This window comes from Heptranchias perlo, chromosome 2 (genome assembly GCF_035084215.1).
Source record: "Heptranchias perlo isolate sHepPer1 chromosome 2, sHepPer1.hap1, whole genome shotgun sequence".
Lineage (NCBI taxonomy): Eukaryota > Metazoa > Chordata > Chondrichthyes > Hexanchiformes > Hexanchidae > Heptranchias > Heptranchias perlo.
Window position 1 is genome coordinate 138,869,052 of NC_090326.1, and position 14,950 is coordinate 138,884,001.

The window sequence follows — 14,950 nt, forward strand, 5'->3', positions numbered from 1 at the left end:
ATGGATCAGCCTGTACATCATTATTTTAAAAATCCTGAGAGTGTTTCCTACTATTAGAATTAAAAGTGTGCTTCTTGGCAGAATCAGAAGCAGAGGTGTCTCTACACCCACAGGAATCAAGCTTGGAAATTCTTGTTGTTAGGATAGTTCTCCAGTTAGCAAGATAGTCACATTAAACCCTACTGTAAAGTTTAGACGAGGCTTCACACTCATGAAAGTTATACATGTGAGGGTAGCATAGTGGGCATCACTCAAACAGGTCATTTTCAGGTTGGCAGGGTGCAACTAGTGGGGTGCCGCAAGGATCAGTGCTTGGGCCTCAGCTATTTACAATCTATATTAATGACTTAGGTGAAGGGACGGAGTGTAATGTATCCAAGTTTGCTGACTATACAAAGCTAGGTGGGAAAGTAAGCAGTAAGAAGGACACAAAGAGTCTGCAAAGGGATATAGACAGGTTAAGTGAGTGGGCAAGTAGGTGGCAGATGGAGTATAATGTGGGGAAGTATGAAGTTATTCACTTTGGTAGGAAGAACAGAAAAACAGAATTTTTTTAAATGGCGAGAAACTAGTAAATGATGGTGTTCAGAGAGACTTGGGTGTCCTTGTACAAGAATCACAAAAAGTTAGCATGCAGGTACAGCAAGCAATTAGGAAACCAAATCGCATGTTGGCCTTTATTGCAAGGGGGTTGGAGTACAACAGTAAGGAAGTCTTATTACAATTGTAGAGGGCTTTGGTGAGACCTCACCTGGAGTACTGTGTACAGTTTTGGTCTCCTTATCGAAGGAAGGTCATATACTTGCCTTAGAGGCGGTGCAACAAAGGTTGACTCAATTAATTCCTGGGATGAGAGGGTTATCCTATGAGGAGAGGTTGAGAAGAATGAGAGGTGATCTCATTGAAATATATAAGATTATGAGGGTAGATGCTGAGAGGCTGTTTCCCCTGGCTGGAGAATCTAGAATGAGGGGGCACAATCTCAGGATAAGGGGTCGGCCATTTAAGACTGAGATGAGGAGGAATTTCGTCACTCAGAGGGTTGTGAATCTTTGGAATTCTCTACCCCAAAGGGCTGTGGATGCTGAGTCGTTGAGTATATTCAACGCTGAGACAGATAGATTTTTGGAATTGAAGCAAATCAAGGGATATGGGGATTGGGCGGGAAAGTGGAGTTGAGGTCGAAGATCGGCCATGATCTTATTGAATGGTGGAGCAGACTCAAGGGGCCGTATGGCAGACTCCTGCTCCTATTTCTTCTTATACAAATTTTCAAACTGAGAGCTGGCACAGAGAGGAGGCCAAGAATGAGTCAATGGGACCAAACTGGCAGAAATAAACCTGATATCGAGGCACAGCAATTATAAAAGGAGGAAAATGTGTTGTCAAAGGCCAAGAAAAAAATGAAGCTTCACAGAAATGTTTTGAAAATTAAAAAACTTTCAAGATGACTTATTACGGAATCGCTTTCAGAGAAGAAAATGCATCAAAGAGCAAAACAACAGAATAGTCAAAACCGCTTCAGACAATGGGAGAAAAGAGCCAACAACGTGGTTCAGAGCGAGGCCTCAGAGTAAGGAAAAACCACCCGACCAAAATTACAATGTACTGGGTGCAAATATCTTGAAGGTTATATATTTTTCCAAAGCAACACCATCATTATCTTAATCATAAGTCAGCGCTGAACGAATGAGAATAAACTATAAATTAAATTCAACATCAGCCTTCAGAACCTTTTTAAACATTTTACTGCAAAAAGATCAAAACAGAAGTGATTTCACTGTTGTCGTAGCAATTAAATGATCATGATTAAATGGTAAACATTTCAGTATTCAGGGTTCCAGCCACCCAGTGCCACAGAGGAACCTGAACTTCACTCCTTAGGGTTTGAAATGTTCACTGGACCACTAGAAAATACCAGAAAACTGGCTCAAATAGGAATTTACCTAAGGCATGGCCAGAAGGCATTGAATTTGAGAATTGCAGGGAATGTTCCTGTAATAGACTAAACAGAACAACCCTGTAATACGAGTCTGTGAGCCGTGTGCCCTCAACTACATGGGCTTTGAATGTGTGCAGCAGAAATGTGCCAACCATTTTAAAACGTATCTTTACTTTAGAACACAAACTGTATGAGTGTACAGAATAAAAATGAAGAGATAATCTAAATGTGAGTAATAAGATGGAAACACTTCCTGGGTTCAGATGAGGTTTATTGACAACTTAGGCTTCATTTTGACAAACTGTGACATTAACCAAACGCCTTGATTGCATTCCAGACAGTTTTCTGACTCACTTGCCCATAACTGCGACAGGATTATTGTTAAATTCCTAATGTAAATACTATAAACACATTTCTCTCTCAACAGTTACAAAAAAGCAATCAGTAATGCTTTATGTTTGGTTAAGTGAATTGTAGAAAAATACATACACTCCACATCTCCAAATAAAATATTTACATAAGGCAGTCAACTGACAGCTAGTGAGGGTGACGCTGTTAAACCATGCAGTTGTTATGCATTATTTAGAATCACAAGTACTGGATCTGCACCAGACTGCCACTCATTTACAAGGAAACATTACTACTGGATAGCTGTCCAAAACCAAACTTTACATACTTAGCTGATATCAACACACAGGTTCTCAACAATTTCCAATAAAAGCAAAATGTCTCATTTCCAGACAGTCTGTCAGTGAGTCCACAGCTGGAACGGCTCATTTCAGTGAAACTAAGCAGCATAAGACTATTACTTGGTATGAAATGTGAGGCCACACAGATATTGGGTTTTGAAAATAAAACCTTTTTAAAAAAAAGTCTCTGTTGAAATATATTATGTGGAATATACACACACACAGACTGCAAGTGGAAAGTGTACTGACATGTGCACGTTTAAACTCTCTCTGCACTGTGTGATGTGACTGCAGTGACCTACAGGACTATGACAACAACAACTTGCATTTATATAGTGCCTTAACATAGTAAAACATGCCAAGGTGCTTCACAGGAGCAATTTTCAAACAAAATTTGACAATAGAATAGAATGAGCTAAGTGAGCGGGCAAGAACATGGCAGATGGAATATAATGTGAAAAAAAGTGAAGTTATCCACTTTGGTAGAAAAAACAGAAATGCAGAGTATTTTTTAAATGGTGAGAGATTGGGGAATGCTGATGTTCAAAGGGACCTGGGTGTCCTTGTGCATGAATCACTGAAAGCTAACATGCAGGTGCAGCAAGCAATTAGGAAGGCAAATGGTATGTTGGCCTTTATTTCAAGAGGATTTGAGTACAGGAGTAAAGATGTCTTACTGCAATTATATCGGGCCTTGGTGAGACCGCACCTGGAGCATTGTGTACAATTTTGGTCTCCTTACCTAAGAGAGAATATACTTGCCCATAGAGGGAGTGCCACGAAGGTTCACCAAACTGATTCCTGGGATGGCGGGATTGTCGTATGAGGAGAGATTGAGTAGACGAGACCTGTATTCTCTAGAGTTTAGAAGAATGAGAGGTCTCATCGAAACATACAAAATCCTTACAGGGCTTGACAGGGTAGATGCAGGAAGATGTTTCCCCTGGCTAGGGAGTCTAGAACCAGGGGTCACAGTCTCAGAATAAGGGGTAGGCCATTTAGGACTGAGATGAGGAGAAATTTCTTCACTCAGAGGGTGATGAATCTTTGGAATTCTCTACCCCAGAGGGCTGTGGAGGCTCAGTCATTGAGTACATTCAAAACAGAGATCAATAGATTTCGAGATGTTAAAGGCATCAAGGGATATGGGGATAGTGCAGGAAAATGGCGTTGAGGTAGAAGATCAGCCATGATCTTGTTGAATGGCGGAGCAGGCTCGAGTGGCTGGATGGCCTGCTCCTGCTCCTATCTTACGTTCTTAATGGCATTAGTCCAATCGAAAAACCAAACATTCGTAAACTTAAACGTTGTCGTAGTATTTCTGTACCAATATAAATGTAGGAATTTGTTCAAATAATATTGGAAGTTGAAGGAGAATCGTGGCTTTTCGATCCCCGATCATAGAAAATAAGATATTCAGGGGAACAGATAGGGTGGATAGAGAGAAACTATTTCCGCTGGTTGGGGATTCTAGGAGTAGGGGGCACAGTCTAAAAATCAGAGCCAGACCTTTCAGGAGTGAGATTAGAAAACTTTTCTACACACAAAGGGTGGTCGAAGTTTGGAACTCTCTTCCGCAAACGGCAATTGATACTAGCTCAATTGCTAAATTTAAATCTGAGATAGATAGCTTTTTGGTAACCAAAGGTATTAAGGGATATGGGCCAAAGGCAGGGATATGGAGTTCGATCACAGATCAGCCATGACCTTATTAAATGGCGGAGCAGGCATGGGGGGGCTGAATGGCCTACTCCTGTTCCTATAAAATTTATGGCACAGAAGGAGGTCATTTGGTCCATCATGTCCGCGCCGGCAGAAAATGAGCCGCCCAGCCGAATCCCACTTTCCAGCACTTGGTCCGTAGCCTTGTAGGTTACGGCAATTCAGGTGCATATCCAAGTACTTTTTAAATGAGTTGAGGGTTTCTGCCTCTGCCACCCACTCCCAGGCAGTGAGTTCCAGACCCCTACCACACTCTGGGTGAAAAATTTTTCTTCAGCTTCCCTCTAATCCTTCTGCCAATCACTTTAAATCTATGTCCCCTGATTATTGACCTCTCTGCTAAGGGAGTTAGGTCCTCCCTACCACTCTATCTGGGCCCTTCATAATTTTGTACACCTCAATTAAATCACCCCTCAGCCTCCTCTGTTCCAAAGAAAACAGCCCCAGCCTATCCAATCTTTCCTCATAGCTAAAATTCTCCAGTCCTGGCAACATCCTTGTAAATCTCCTCTGCATCCTCTCTAGTGCAAATACATCCTTCCTGTAATATGGTGACCAGAACTATACGCAGTACTCAAGCTGTGGCCTAACTAGTGTTTTATACAGTTCGAGCATAACCTCGCTGCTCTTATATTCTATGCCTCAGCTAATAAAGGAAAGTATCCCATACGCCACCTTAGTTACCTGTCCTGCCACCTTCAGGAATCTGTGGACATGCACTCCAAGGTCCCTCTGTTCCTCCACACCTCTCAGTATCCTCCCATTTATTGTGTATTCCCTTGCCTTGTTTGCCCTCCCCAAACACATTAAGCTCACACTTCTCCAGATTGAATTCCATTTGCCACTTTTCTGCCCACCTGACCAGTCCATTGATATCTTTCTGCAGTCTACAGCTTTCCTCCTTACCATCAACCACACGGCCAATTTTTGTATCATCTGCAAACTTCTTAATCATGCCCCCTACATTTAAGTCCAAATCATTAATATATATCACAAAAAGCAAGGGACCTAGTACTCAGCCCTGTGGAACCCCACTGGAAACAGCCTTCCAGTTACAAAAACACCCGTCGACCATTACCCTTTGCTTCCTGACAATGAGCTAATTTTGGATCCAACTTGCCACTTTCCCTTGGATCCCATGGGCTTGTACTTTTTTGACCAGTCTGCTATGTGGGACCGTTTCAAAAGCCTTGCTAAAATCTATGTAGACTACATCAAATGCACTACCCTCATCGACCCACCTTGTCATCTCCTCAAAAAATTCAATCAAGTTAGTGAGACACGACCTTCCCTTAACAAATCCATGCTGACTGTCCTTGATTAATCTGTACCTTTCTAAGTGACGGTTTATCCTGTTCCTCAGATAATAATTTTCCCACCACCGAGGTTAGACTGACTGGCCTGTAATTACTCTGTCTATCCCTCTCTCCCTTTTTAAACAATGGTACAACGTTAGCAGTCCTCCAATCCTCCAGCACCATGCCTGTATCCAGGGAGGTTTGAAAAATGACGGTCATACCAACTCCCCCAGATTGCATAGGAGTCATGGCCCTGGTCACTGGGAGTCAGGGGCTTGGGAAGCAGGAGTGCCTGGGAGTCAAGAGGGAGGGGGAGACTGGGGAATGAGGGTGGGTAGATGGATGGCGGTCAGGGAAGCCTGAAGATTGGGGGTCGGGGGAGAGAAGGAGGCTGGGGAATGGGGGTAGGAGGATGTGGAGAAAGAGGGAGGCTGGGAATAGGGAGGATTGGGGCTCAAGTGGAGGGGGAGAGAGGGAGAATAGGGAACGGGTTGGACATAAAGATCAGTATTTTCTGTAGAGCCGGGAGCAGCAGCAGCAATGAATGTAAGCAGTGCCGAGAGAAGAGCAGCCAGTAAAGGGGTGAGTGAAACCTGAGAACTTTACGGTTGGTAAACGGTGAAAGATTGTTTCTACTGGTGGGCAATTGGGGAACAAAGGGATGGAGATTGAAGATTCTCACTGGAAAAACCACCAGCGAAGGGAAAAGGAAGGTTCTTTAATAGATGGCTTCTGTGGGATGCTTCACCACAAGTAGCCATTGAGGTCAAGACTAGAACATTATTTGAAAGGGAATGGGATAAATATTTGAAAAGGGGGGGGGGGATATAAAAGGATCTGGAGGGGGGAATGGGGTTATAGGACAGAATGCCAGCAGATTCACCAGGGATCGAATGGCCTCCTCCTGTGCTGTAATTTCTATCATTCTATGAAAACTCTCCTTTATTGAGACTGAGACCAGGGAGTGGTTTAGAAATATTGGTGCTGAGCTGAGTTAAAATTGATGTGCCCTGCGAGAAGTTCCCTAATCACCGAGCCTGGTGCCCTTTGTGTGATCTCTTGGTTTGGTTCAGATTGGCCTGTGCCGGCCAGTTTTAACATGTGAAGTCCAAGTACAGATCGATTCTGAGTGAGGCTCCCAATTCAGAGTTGTTACCTTCACACAGAACCCAAGTCCCAACTGGAGTCCAAGGAGTATATTGTGCCAATTAAAAGTGACATTTTCTTCTCTCAGAAGGCAGCTCCAGGCCTCTCGCCAGCATTCCCCACAGAAGCTCACAAAGCACTGCGACCTATGCTGTACGCAATGCAGAGATTCAGCCTGTAACATTCCATTTCCTTCACTACAATGGAGCTGCTGTTTTAATTATTTTAGCAGTGGGCTCTGGACAGGATGGCATTAATGAACAGGCTTGTGTCCTGTGCTGTGCAATTGAACAGTTTGCTTTTGAATGAAGTAGAAAGTTACATAACACAGTTAAGTAAAATATAAACCAACCAGCTGAAATCCAAACATTTGCAGTATGTAGGGGCAGGGAAATCCAATCTGTAACCTCCACTGCCACGGCACTATACGTATATGCTCCTATGCCTAGCAGCAATTCTTATAAAGGAGTAATGCCATAATACATTTTCTCTACAAAGTCAGCATGTCTAAGTTACTGGATATGTTTATTCCTTATTCATGGTATCATAATAGGTACAGCACAGGAGGAGGCCATTCAGCCTATCGTGCCTGTGCCAGCTCTTTGAAAGAGCTATCCAATTAGTTCCATTCCTCTGCTCTTTCCCCAAAGCCCTGTAAACATTTTACCTTCAAGTATTGTCCAATTCCCTTTTGAAAGTTACTGTTGAATCATCTTCCACCACCCTTTCAGGCAGTGCATTCCAGATCATTACAACTCGCTGTGTAAAAAAATGTTTCCTCATGTCGCCTCTGGCTTTTTTGCCAATCACCTTAATCTTATTAATTTACTTGCACATTTAATTTCAATTTAGCACAATATGCTATCCCCTAACTGCAGAAATGCCTATACCTTCCAAGTATCGTGAAGATAGGCAGATTTTTTTTATTAGATAGGAGTGGCAATGCGGAATCCTTACCAAAGACATACCTGCCACTACTTTCTGTTGTTACAAAATAAGAATGGTAAATATAAATAGCTTGCTCACAAAGCACTGTGAACTATGCTGTACGCAATGCAGAGATTCAACCTGTAACATTCCATTTCCTTCACTACAATGGAGCTACTATTTTAATTATTTTAGCAGTGGGCTCTGGACAGGATGACATTAATGAACAGGCTTGTGTCCTGTGCTGTGCAATTGAACAGTTTGCTTTTGAATGAAGTAGAAAGTTACATAACACAGTTAAGTAAAATATAAACCAACTATTTCCTCACGCCACCAATATAATTGAAGGATATTGCCCACAGTGGCAGGAATTTGTTTTTTTTAAAAATTGATGTTACCTGCTGGATTTCTGCTGAATACAGATGACTCCAAATGCACTGCAGAAGATTTAATTTGTAGGTAATTTACAGGAACATAGGAACAGGAGTAGACCATTCAGCCCCTCAAGCCTGTTCTGCCATTCAATTAGATCATGGCTGATCTGTATCTTAACTCCATCTTCCCGCCTTGGTTCCGTAACCCTTAACACCCTTGCCTAGCAAAAATCTATCAATCTCAGTTTTGAAATTTTCAATTGACCTAGCCTCATCAGCTTTTTGGGGGAAGAGAGTTCCAGATTTCCACTACCCTTTGTGTGAAGAAGTGCTTCCTGACATCACCCCAATATGGAAGGCTCCCATTTTTGAATGGGCAGATGCCACCTTTAGTGGTGCACACACATGAAGTTATACAAAGTTAACCATCAAGAGTGAGTCTGTGTATATGTCAACATTAAGAATTCAATTCTGATGAAGGGTCTACACCTGAAATATTAATGTACCTGACGCATTAACAGATGTTGATAAACCTGCAGAGCGTTTCCAGCATTTTCTGTTTTTGTTTCAGATTTCCAGCATCTGCAGATTTTTGCTTCTTGTTTAGGAATGCTTTGATTTGGCTGATTTTTTTTTAATGGAAGAGAGTTCATTAAATTACCTGCTCCTGCCGTTCCAGCCATTTATCCACCATAGGGTGAGTGGCACTTAAAGAAGATCGGGCATTGTCTCGCTGAAACTGATTCGACCAGTGGCCAGCATCTCTTGGTAAACTCCTGTAGTTGTCCTGTCCATTCACTGGGTTCCTCTGAGTCGTTTCCTTCTAGATAATTTAGTAAACAGAGAGGCAGAACGTTATTTTGTCTTTAACTACTTAAAGCTGGCAACCAATATGCTTTTTTAATAAAACACAAGTTCACTCAGGTAAGACTATCATCCACTGGAGCATAAAATTCATTCAGACTGGACTTTACTGTCATTTTAATTATGAATGCATCAGAATTTCCAAGTTGACATGTAAAAGTGCTCAACTAGTCACTTTGGCCTTGGTATCACTCAGCAATGTCCAACACCCACATGGCTTATTTGGATTTTCAGTGTCACTCCTAACCTGCCTTCAATTGGAGCATTCAAAGTCTAAATCATCCACAGTATCGAAGATAGTAACCTCTACTGCTTTCCCCAGTATCAATACTTGAGTAGGAACAAAGTGTTACTTGTACAGTTACATGGCTTTATTTTCCTACATCACAACTTTGACTACACTTCAAAAGTACTCCCTTGGTTGTACTAGAAGAATGACGGGGAAGTTAGAAAAAATATTTTCACGTAGAGGGTTATGAGAACATGGAATGTTTTATTACAAGTGGCGACTGAGGCAGAGACTAATACATCATTTGAGAGGAAATTGGATAAGTATATGAAAAGGAAGACTATAAAAGGATAGGGAGAAAGAGAGGGGGAATGGGATTAGCCATCTCCAATTGAAGAACTGACAACGGGACAGACGTGATGGGCTGAATGGCCTCTTTCTACAATGTAATTTCCAGTATTCTATGAAACCAGGCTAGAAAAAGTACTATTTCTTATTCCCAATCTAAAGTTGCCCTTCCAACGCGACTGGGTAACTGCTCTGCAGGCTAGATAAAAGAACAATTTTCATCACAGTTCAAACTAAATATAACCACTTTTCCAGCTACACCTAAGCTTTACATATTCACAACACATATATTTTAGCAATGTGATTTGTACAATAGAACCTCCTTTGTCTAGATTGTTCTGTAGAAACAACCAAAAGCCAGACTCCCATACAGCACCTATTTCCATTGCAATTAATGGAATTTACACTCAATCATCTGAATTATTTCAGTACCTCCCTGTCACGTCAGATAAGTGTCTACATTTTAACAGCACGAGATAATGCTCAAGTCATTTTTATTGCTGCCGTATAAAATTTCAAAGTGTTTCCGACATTTTCTAGCCAATTGACTTTCACAGCTTTAGACATTTTAAGGCATGTGAATGATTGGAAGCTATATAACGTGGTAAGAACAAGGCTGCGATTTTTTTTCCAAAAGGCCTCTGTTGCAGACATCATCAGAGCAGGTTCCTCTGTAATAAAGCTTGATTCTGCCAGAGGATTGGAAATTAAAAATATAAACGTAGGATACAAAGATTTATAGTATCAGAATTTTTAAAAAACAGCCAGAGTGAAGGGTAAGCTTTGTACAAGATTAGAGTTCGCATTGACAGCTAATATGTATTGAAACAGGATTAGTGAAGTGATATTTTAAAAGTAAATTAATCATAAAAGGGTCAATATGCATCACTTTACTAAACCATCTGCCCAACAATTTAGTATATTGCCATTTTCAAAGCAATGTAATGTTGTCATAGTTGTATAAATCAGCCATTGCCGTTAAGTAAATTATACCCTCTCATTCCCTTGTCCTTGGAGAATACAGATCTCACTAGTTTCTTGCTCATTTAAAATGCCCTTTGGAAATGGGTACAGTTTATTCAGCTTATTAATTTTATTTAGTTACACGTTCATCTGAAAATGTAATACAAAAGTCCAAGAGAATTGAGTGGTGGTGTGTCTTACAAATCCAGAATTAAGAGCAAAGCTGTGAACCCACCTTTTTTCTGTCGAGGCTACTAGATGTTTGGCTTGGCTTTGGAAAGCCCGGTGTTGTAGACCAACGGGTGGGGTTTTTGCGAGAGGGCTCCGCTGGATTAAGATTAGATCCCGTTACAGAGGACAAAAGACCAATCAGTGCAGGGTCACTGCTACGTCGCACATGGAGTGGCATGTCTGATGGGAGAAAAAAGTAATTTTACCATTTTTTTCATATCCTGTCTCTAACAGTAAAAGGCTACAAAAACAACAGTGATTACACTTCAAAAGCAAACCATTGGCTGTAAAGTGCGTTGGGACACCTGAGGACATGAAAGGCTGTATATAAATGCAAGTTCTGTTTCTCCTAAAGATGGAGGAGGGAAGAATGCTTCCACTGGAATGTACTTTCTTCCTTAAACCAATTTATTTCTATTTTCCCTTACTACATTTCGCTAAGGCCTTCTCAATAATTGGTAATGAATTCTTTTTCAAAGGCATTAGTAACTTGATGACTAGCATACAAAACTGGGACGGGTACGCTCCACACCCAACACAATGACAGCTGTCCACTTACAGGCCTGTTACATACATCAGTGGGGCAGTTCTCTTTTTGCAGGGAGCTGTGCTGAGGTCAGTCTGCAGCAGGTTGCCCCATGACTGCAAAAGTTTGCTATTTCTTCTCAGATACAGGAGAATTTTTCATTCAAAAAAAACACACAAAATAACAAACACCCTCTGATGGCTCATTTGGTTAGACCACAGAGATGCCCCAGGTTCAGTCTTGCATCTCTGCCGAGTTAGCTGGTCTCATCTGAAGTGGTGATGTAACATTACAATTTGCCTCAGCATCCCTCCATTAAGGAAGAGGAAATCAGCCAGGATTTCTGCTCCCAATCTCAATCCAGCAAATCCTGCTGGAAATGCATGAGGACACCGAGTGGGGATAGAATAGGTTTCATTATTAAGCCCCACAGTTGATCAGCTTGTTGACAACTCACTATCCAGGGTTATCACTTAGGCAAGGCACTGGAGGACGAACCATGTCCCAGCAAGAGTTACTTCTTTAGAGTTGGACACAAAAAAGTTTGCAGAAGGCAAAAAAAGGAAAAAGCTTCATATTGGAATACTTAACATAAGAAATAGGAGCAGGAGTAGGCCGTACGGCCCCTCGAGCCTGCTCCGCCATTCAATCAGATCATGGCTGATCTTCTAACTCAATTCCACCTTCCCGCCCGATCCCCATATCCCTTGAATCCATGCATTGTTCCATTTTAAGTTTGCAGGTAACAGAATAGCAATTCTGGTCATAACCAAAGGTTAGCCAGGACAGCTAACTTGGATTTTTGGTAAATCCGCCACACAGTTCATCAATCCTACACCAAGTTCTACCTCTGCTCACTAACCCCTTCTCCCCCTCAAAACACACAAGCTGGGGAACAGCAACACTAATACAAATGGCTTTAAAGTCGACTCAAATAGATGACTTACCACTAAATTTAGAAAAACAACCCTGTTCCGCTTAATACCTATAATGACAAATCTATTCATCAATGTATATTTAATGCAATCAAATTAACTAACTGATTCATCAAGCTAATTATAATTAAATTCATCATCACCCAAACCAATTCACAGTATGGCTACAAAGTGCTTTCACACACAACCAACTGACCGGTTAGAAAGCAGCATTACCAGACTGGAGAGAAGGTAGTCTGCTCACATTCCTGACATCCAGCAGAAGCAGTCCCAAGATGGGTGGGGGCGGAGGGAAGAGGAAAAAGAGATGGAAGAGACAAAATCTTATCTTCTCTTTCCCCCCTCCCTTCGGTTTTCCCACGACAGATATCCTTCGCTACCTTCAAAAGAATGTAGTGCTTTGAAATTTAAGAACAGTAAAAATGCTCCAGAGAACATATCATTAAGTTTGCAGCAAATTCACACATCCAAGTGTTTGGAATATGGAACATCGAGATTGGCAGCCAAATGTCTCTGACAATACACCTTGAAAAAAGTTAATTTTTTAGATTTAATAAAAGTGATTTGACTTAGCGTTGAGTGCATCTCCTTTTCAAATTTAGATTTCTCCCTTTTTCAAAAATTAGAAAGCATTAGTCGTGTAGGTCTCTATTTACACTGGGTCGGATACAGTGATGTACGCTACAATGGGCCTGTTGCATCTGTCCCCGTACCGCCTGATAACAGACAGTCAGCAATGAGCAGTTTCAGCTTCCTGGACTGGAACAAGTTAAAATTAATGAGCCCCAGTGATGGACTGGAAAGACCCCATTTTTACAACTAATTTAATATTTTTAAACCATGACCTTTGAAGAATGGCTGTGATAATGATTCAATCACAAATGTAATCTGAGCAGAATAAAGTTCGTGTTTTATTTGCTATTAGCTGAATTCACTTCACTGCCACAGCTTTCTATCTGAAAAGCTTGTTTCATACTTCAAGCACATGCCATTTTTTTCTACCACATCCCACATATGAATCTATGCCATAAAATATTCATTCCTCAAAAGATTAGTCATGCATAAATAACCTCAGAAGTATTTACTGCATAAAAATTTAAATGCCCAATGGAATTTCTTTCAGACAAATTACACATAGATTTTTCAAAAATGGGTTTTCGTGAGACACTGAAGCTGGGGAATAGAGAATTGTATAACATACTGTATCTTCAGAAGGGGCAGCCTTAGCAGACCTCCAGTTTGTATAACAAATGCAGCAGGAGCACAAAGGCCATTTCATCAGAGTTGGATTCGTCAGAGCATTAGAGAGACAGCACATTCTCACCTGTGAGCTCCCAAATTAGTGGCACACTTGTGTCAGGAATGGTTTTGATGACAAATAGGATCTGTTACAGAAGTTATCAATCTAGAGATTGATTTCAGCTGTATTCCCTGGAACATTGACCCAGATATATTTCACTTTGTTACTTCATTTCTTTTTGTGGAAGATTTCATTGACTTTTTTTTTTGTTTACCTCCTGGTTGGGAAGTTATTGTATTTTCCTAAGTGCCCAATTTATACTCATTTTAAGGTTTTCTGCTTTGTGGGTGACAACTTCGATTTTTTAAAGACATTTTTTCTTGAGTTGACTTATTGGTAGACTTTATATATTCCCAACATTTGTGCCTGTTTTGATGTACCCAATGGTCCTAAACTTTGAAGAGCAGAGATGGACTCCCTCAAATTAGTTCTCACTTCACTGTGGTCCATGAAGACAGGCAACAAGGTGACCACTTTAAAAATGATTTGGTGGCTCCTGTAAGCTGCAATTAAGCTGGACAGCAAAACACGTCACTTTGTCGCTATATCATTCAACCAGGTTGCTCTGTCATCACTTCAGCAAGACGATAACACCAACCTCGAGAGACAAAGGCCTGCCTTTTGCTGTGAAAGTAATGGTGAGGCTAACATCGCTCACCGTTATTCATGTGAAAATCGGACAGCAATTTCCAGCGACCAGAAATGCGCAGTTAAAATCCTGAAGTTGCTGGCCGAGATGCGATGCTTCTCCAAAAGCTGAGCGAAAATGGCATCTCGCTGTCTGACTCCTGTACTTACCGGATATATGCTGAATAAATTTGCCAAAAAAAGTTAAGTCAAGTCATTTCAAGTCTGAATACCCTTTTCATTGCGTGGTAAGTCTTAACTATTGCCAAACAATCTCTCTGGCATTGAAAATTAACTTTTGCAAGTGTCTCTTGCCTTCAGATTTCAATTATTGGCGGACATTAAAAAAAATTAAATACTTTTTTTTTACTTTTTCTTTCTGTCTCTTTTATCTGTCTCTTCATTCAATCTTTCTTACCCTCTCTTTATTTCACTTTCTGTATCTGATTTGATATTGAATTCACTATTCTAACTTACACTTCTTGGTTCTAACTGCACTGTAATTAACAATACTTCAATCTGATTGCTTAAGGAGATACACAGCTGCTTGCCCTGTTCACACATGTCCCAGATGCCCTGTGGAGGGCGCCGTGCTTTTTGGATCTCCAATTTCCGTGCAAAAGTCATCAAAGTCTATGGGCAAGTCTAATGGACAGCATCACCGCCCACAGCAAAATCTGGCCCATTAGAATTGGAACACACACTTCTTTTAAAAATGAAGAACCTACAGAGCCAGGGCAGATTACGGTGCATGTTGTAATAATCCCTATCCAAAACTGTTCTCAGGCCTTCTAAAATCAAGCGAAGGACTCTGCAGAGCTATGAGGCA

At 41.2% G+C, this 14,950-nt stretch overlaps 1 protein-coding gene across 4 annotated transcripts in view; it reads right to left on the bottom strand.

The window, feature by feature from the left end:
• Window positions 1-14,950, bottom strand: part of LOC137344561 (partitioning defective 3 homolog) — a 735,052-nt gene that overhangs the window by 362,158 nt on the left and 357,944 nt on the right. For all 4 annotated transcript variants that reach the window (XM_068007624.1, XM_068007617.1, XM_068007634.1 and 1 more), the window contains exons 4-5: window positions 10,738-10,913; window positions 8,760-8,921 (exon numbers count right to left, since the gene is read on the bottom strand). In XM_068007624.1, coding sequence (XP_067863725.1) covers window positions 8,760-8,921; window positions 10,738-10,913 — 338 coding nt within the window. The remainder of the gene's footprint in view (window positions 1-8,759; window positions 8,922-10,737; window positions 10,914-14,950) is intronic.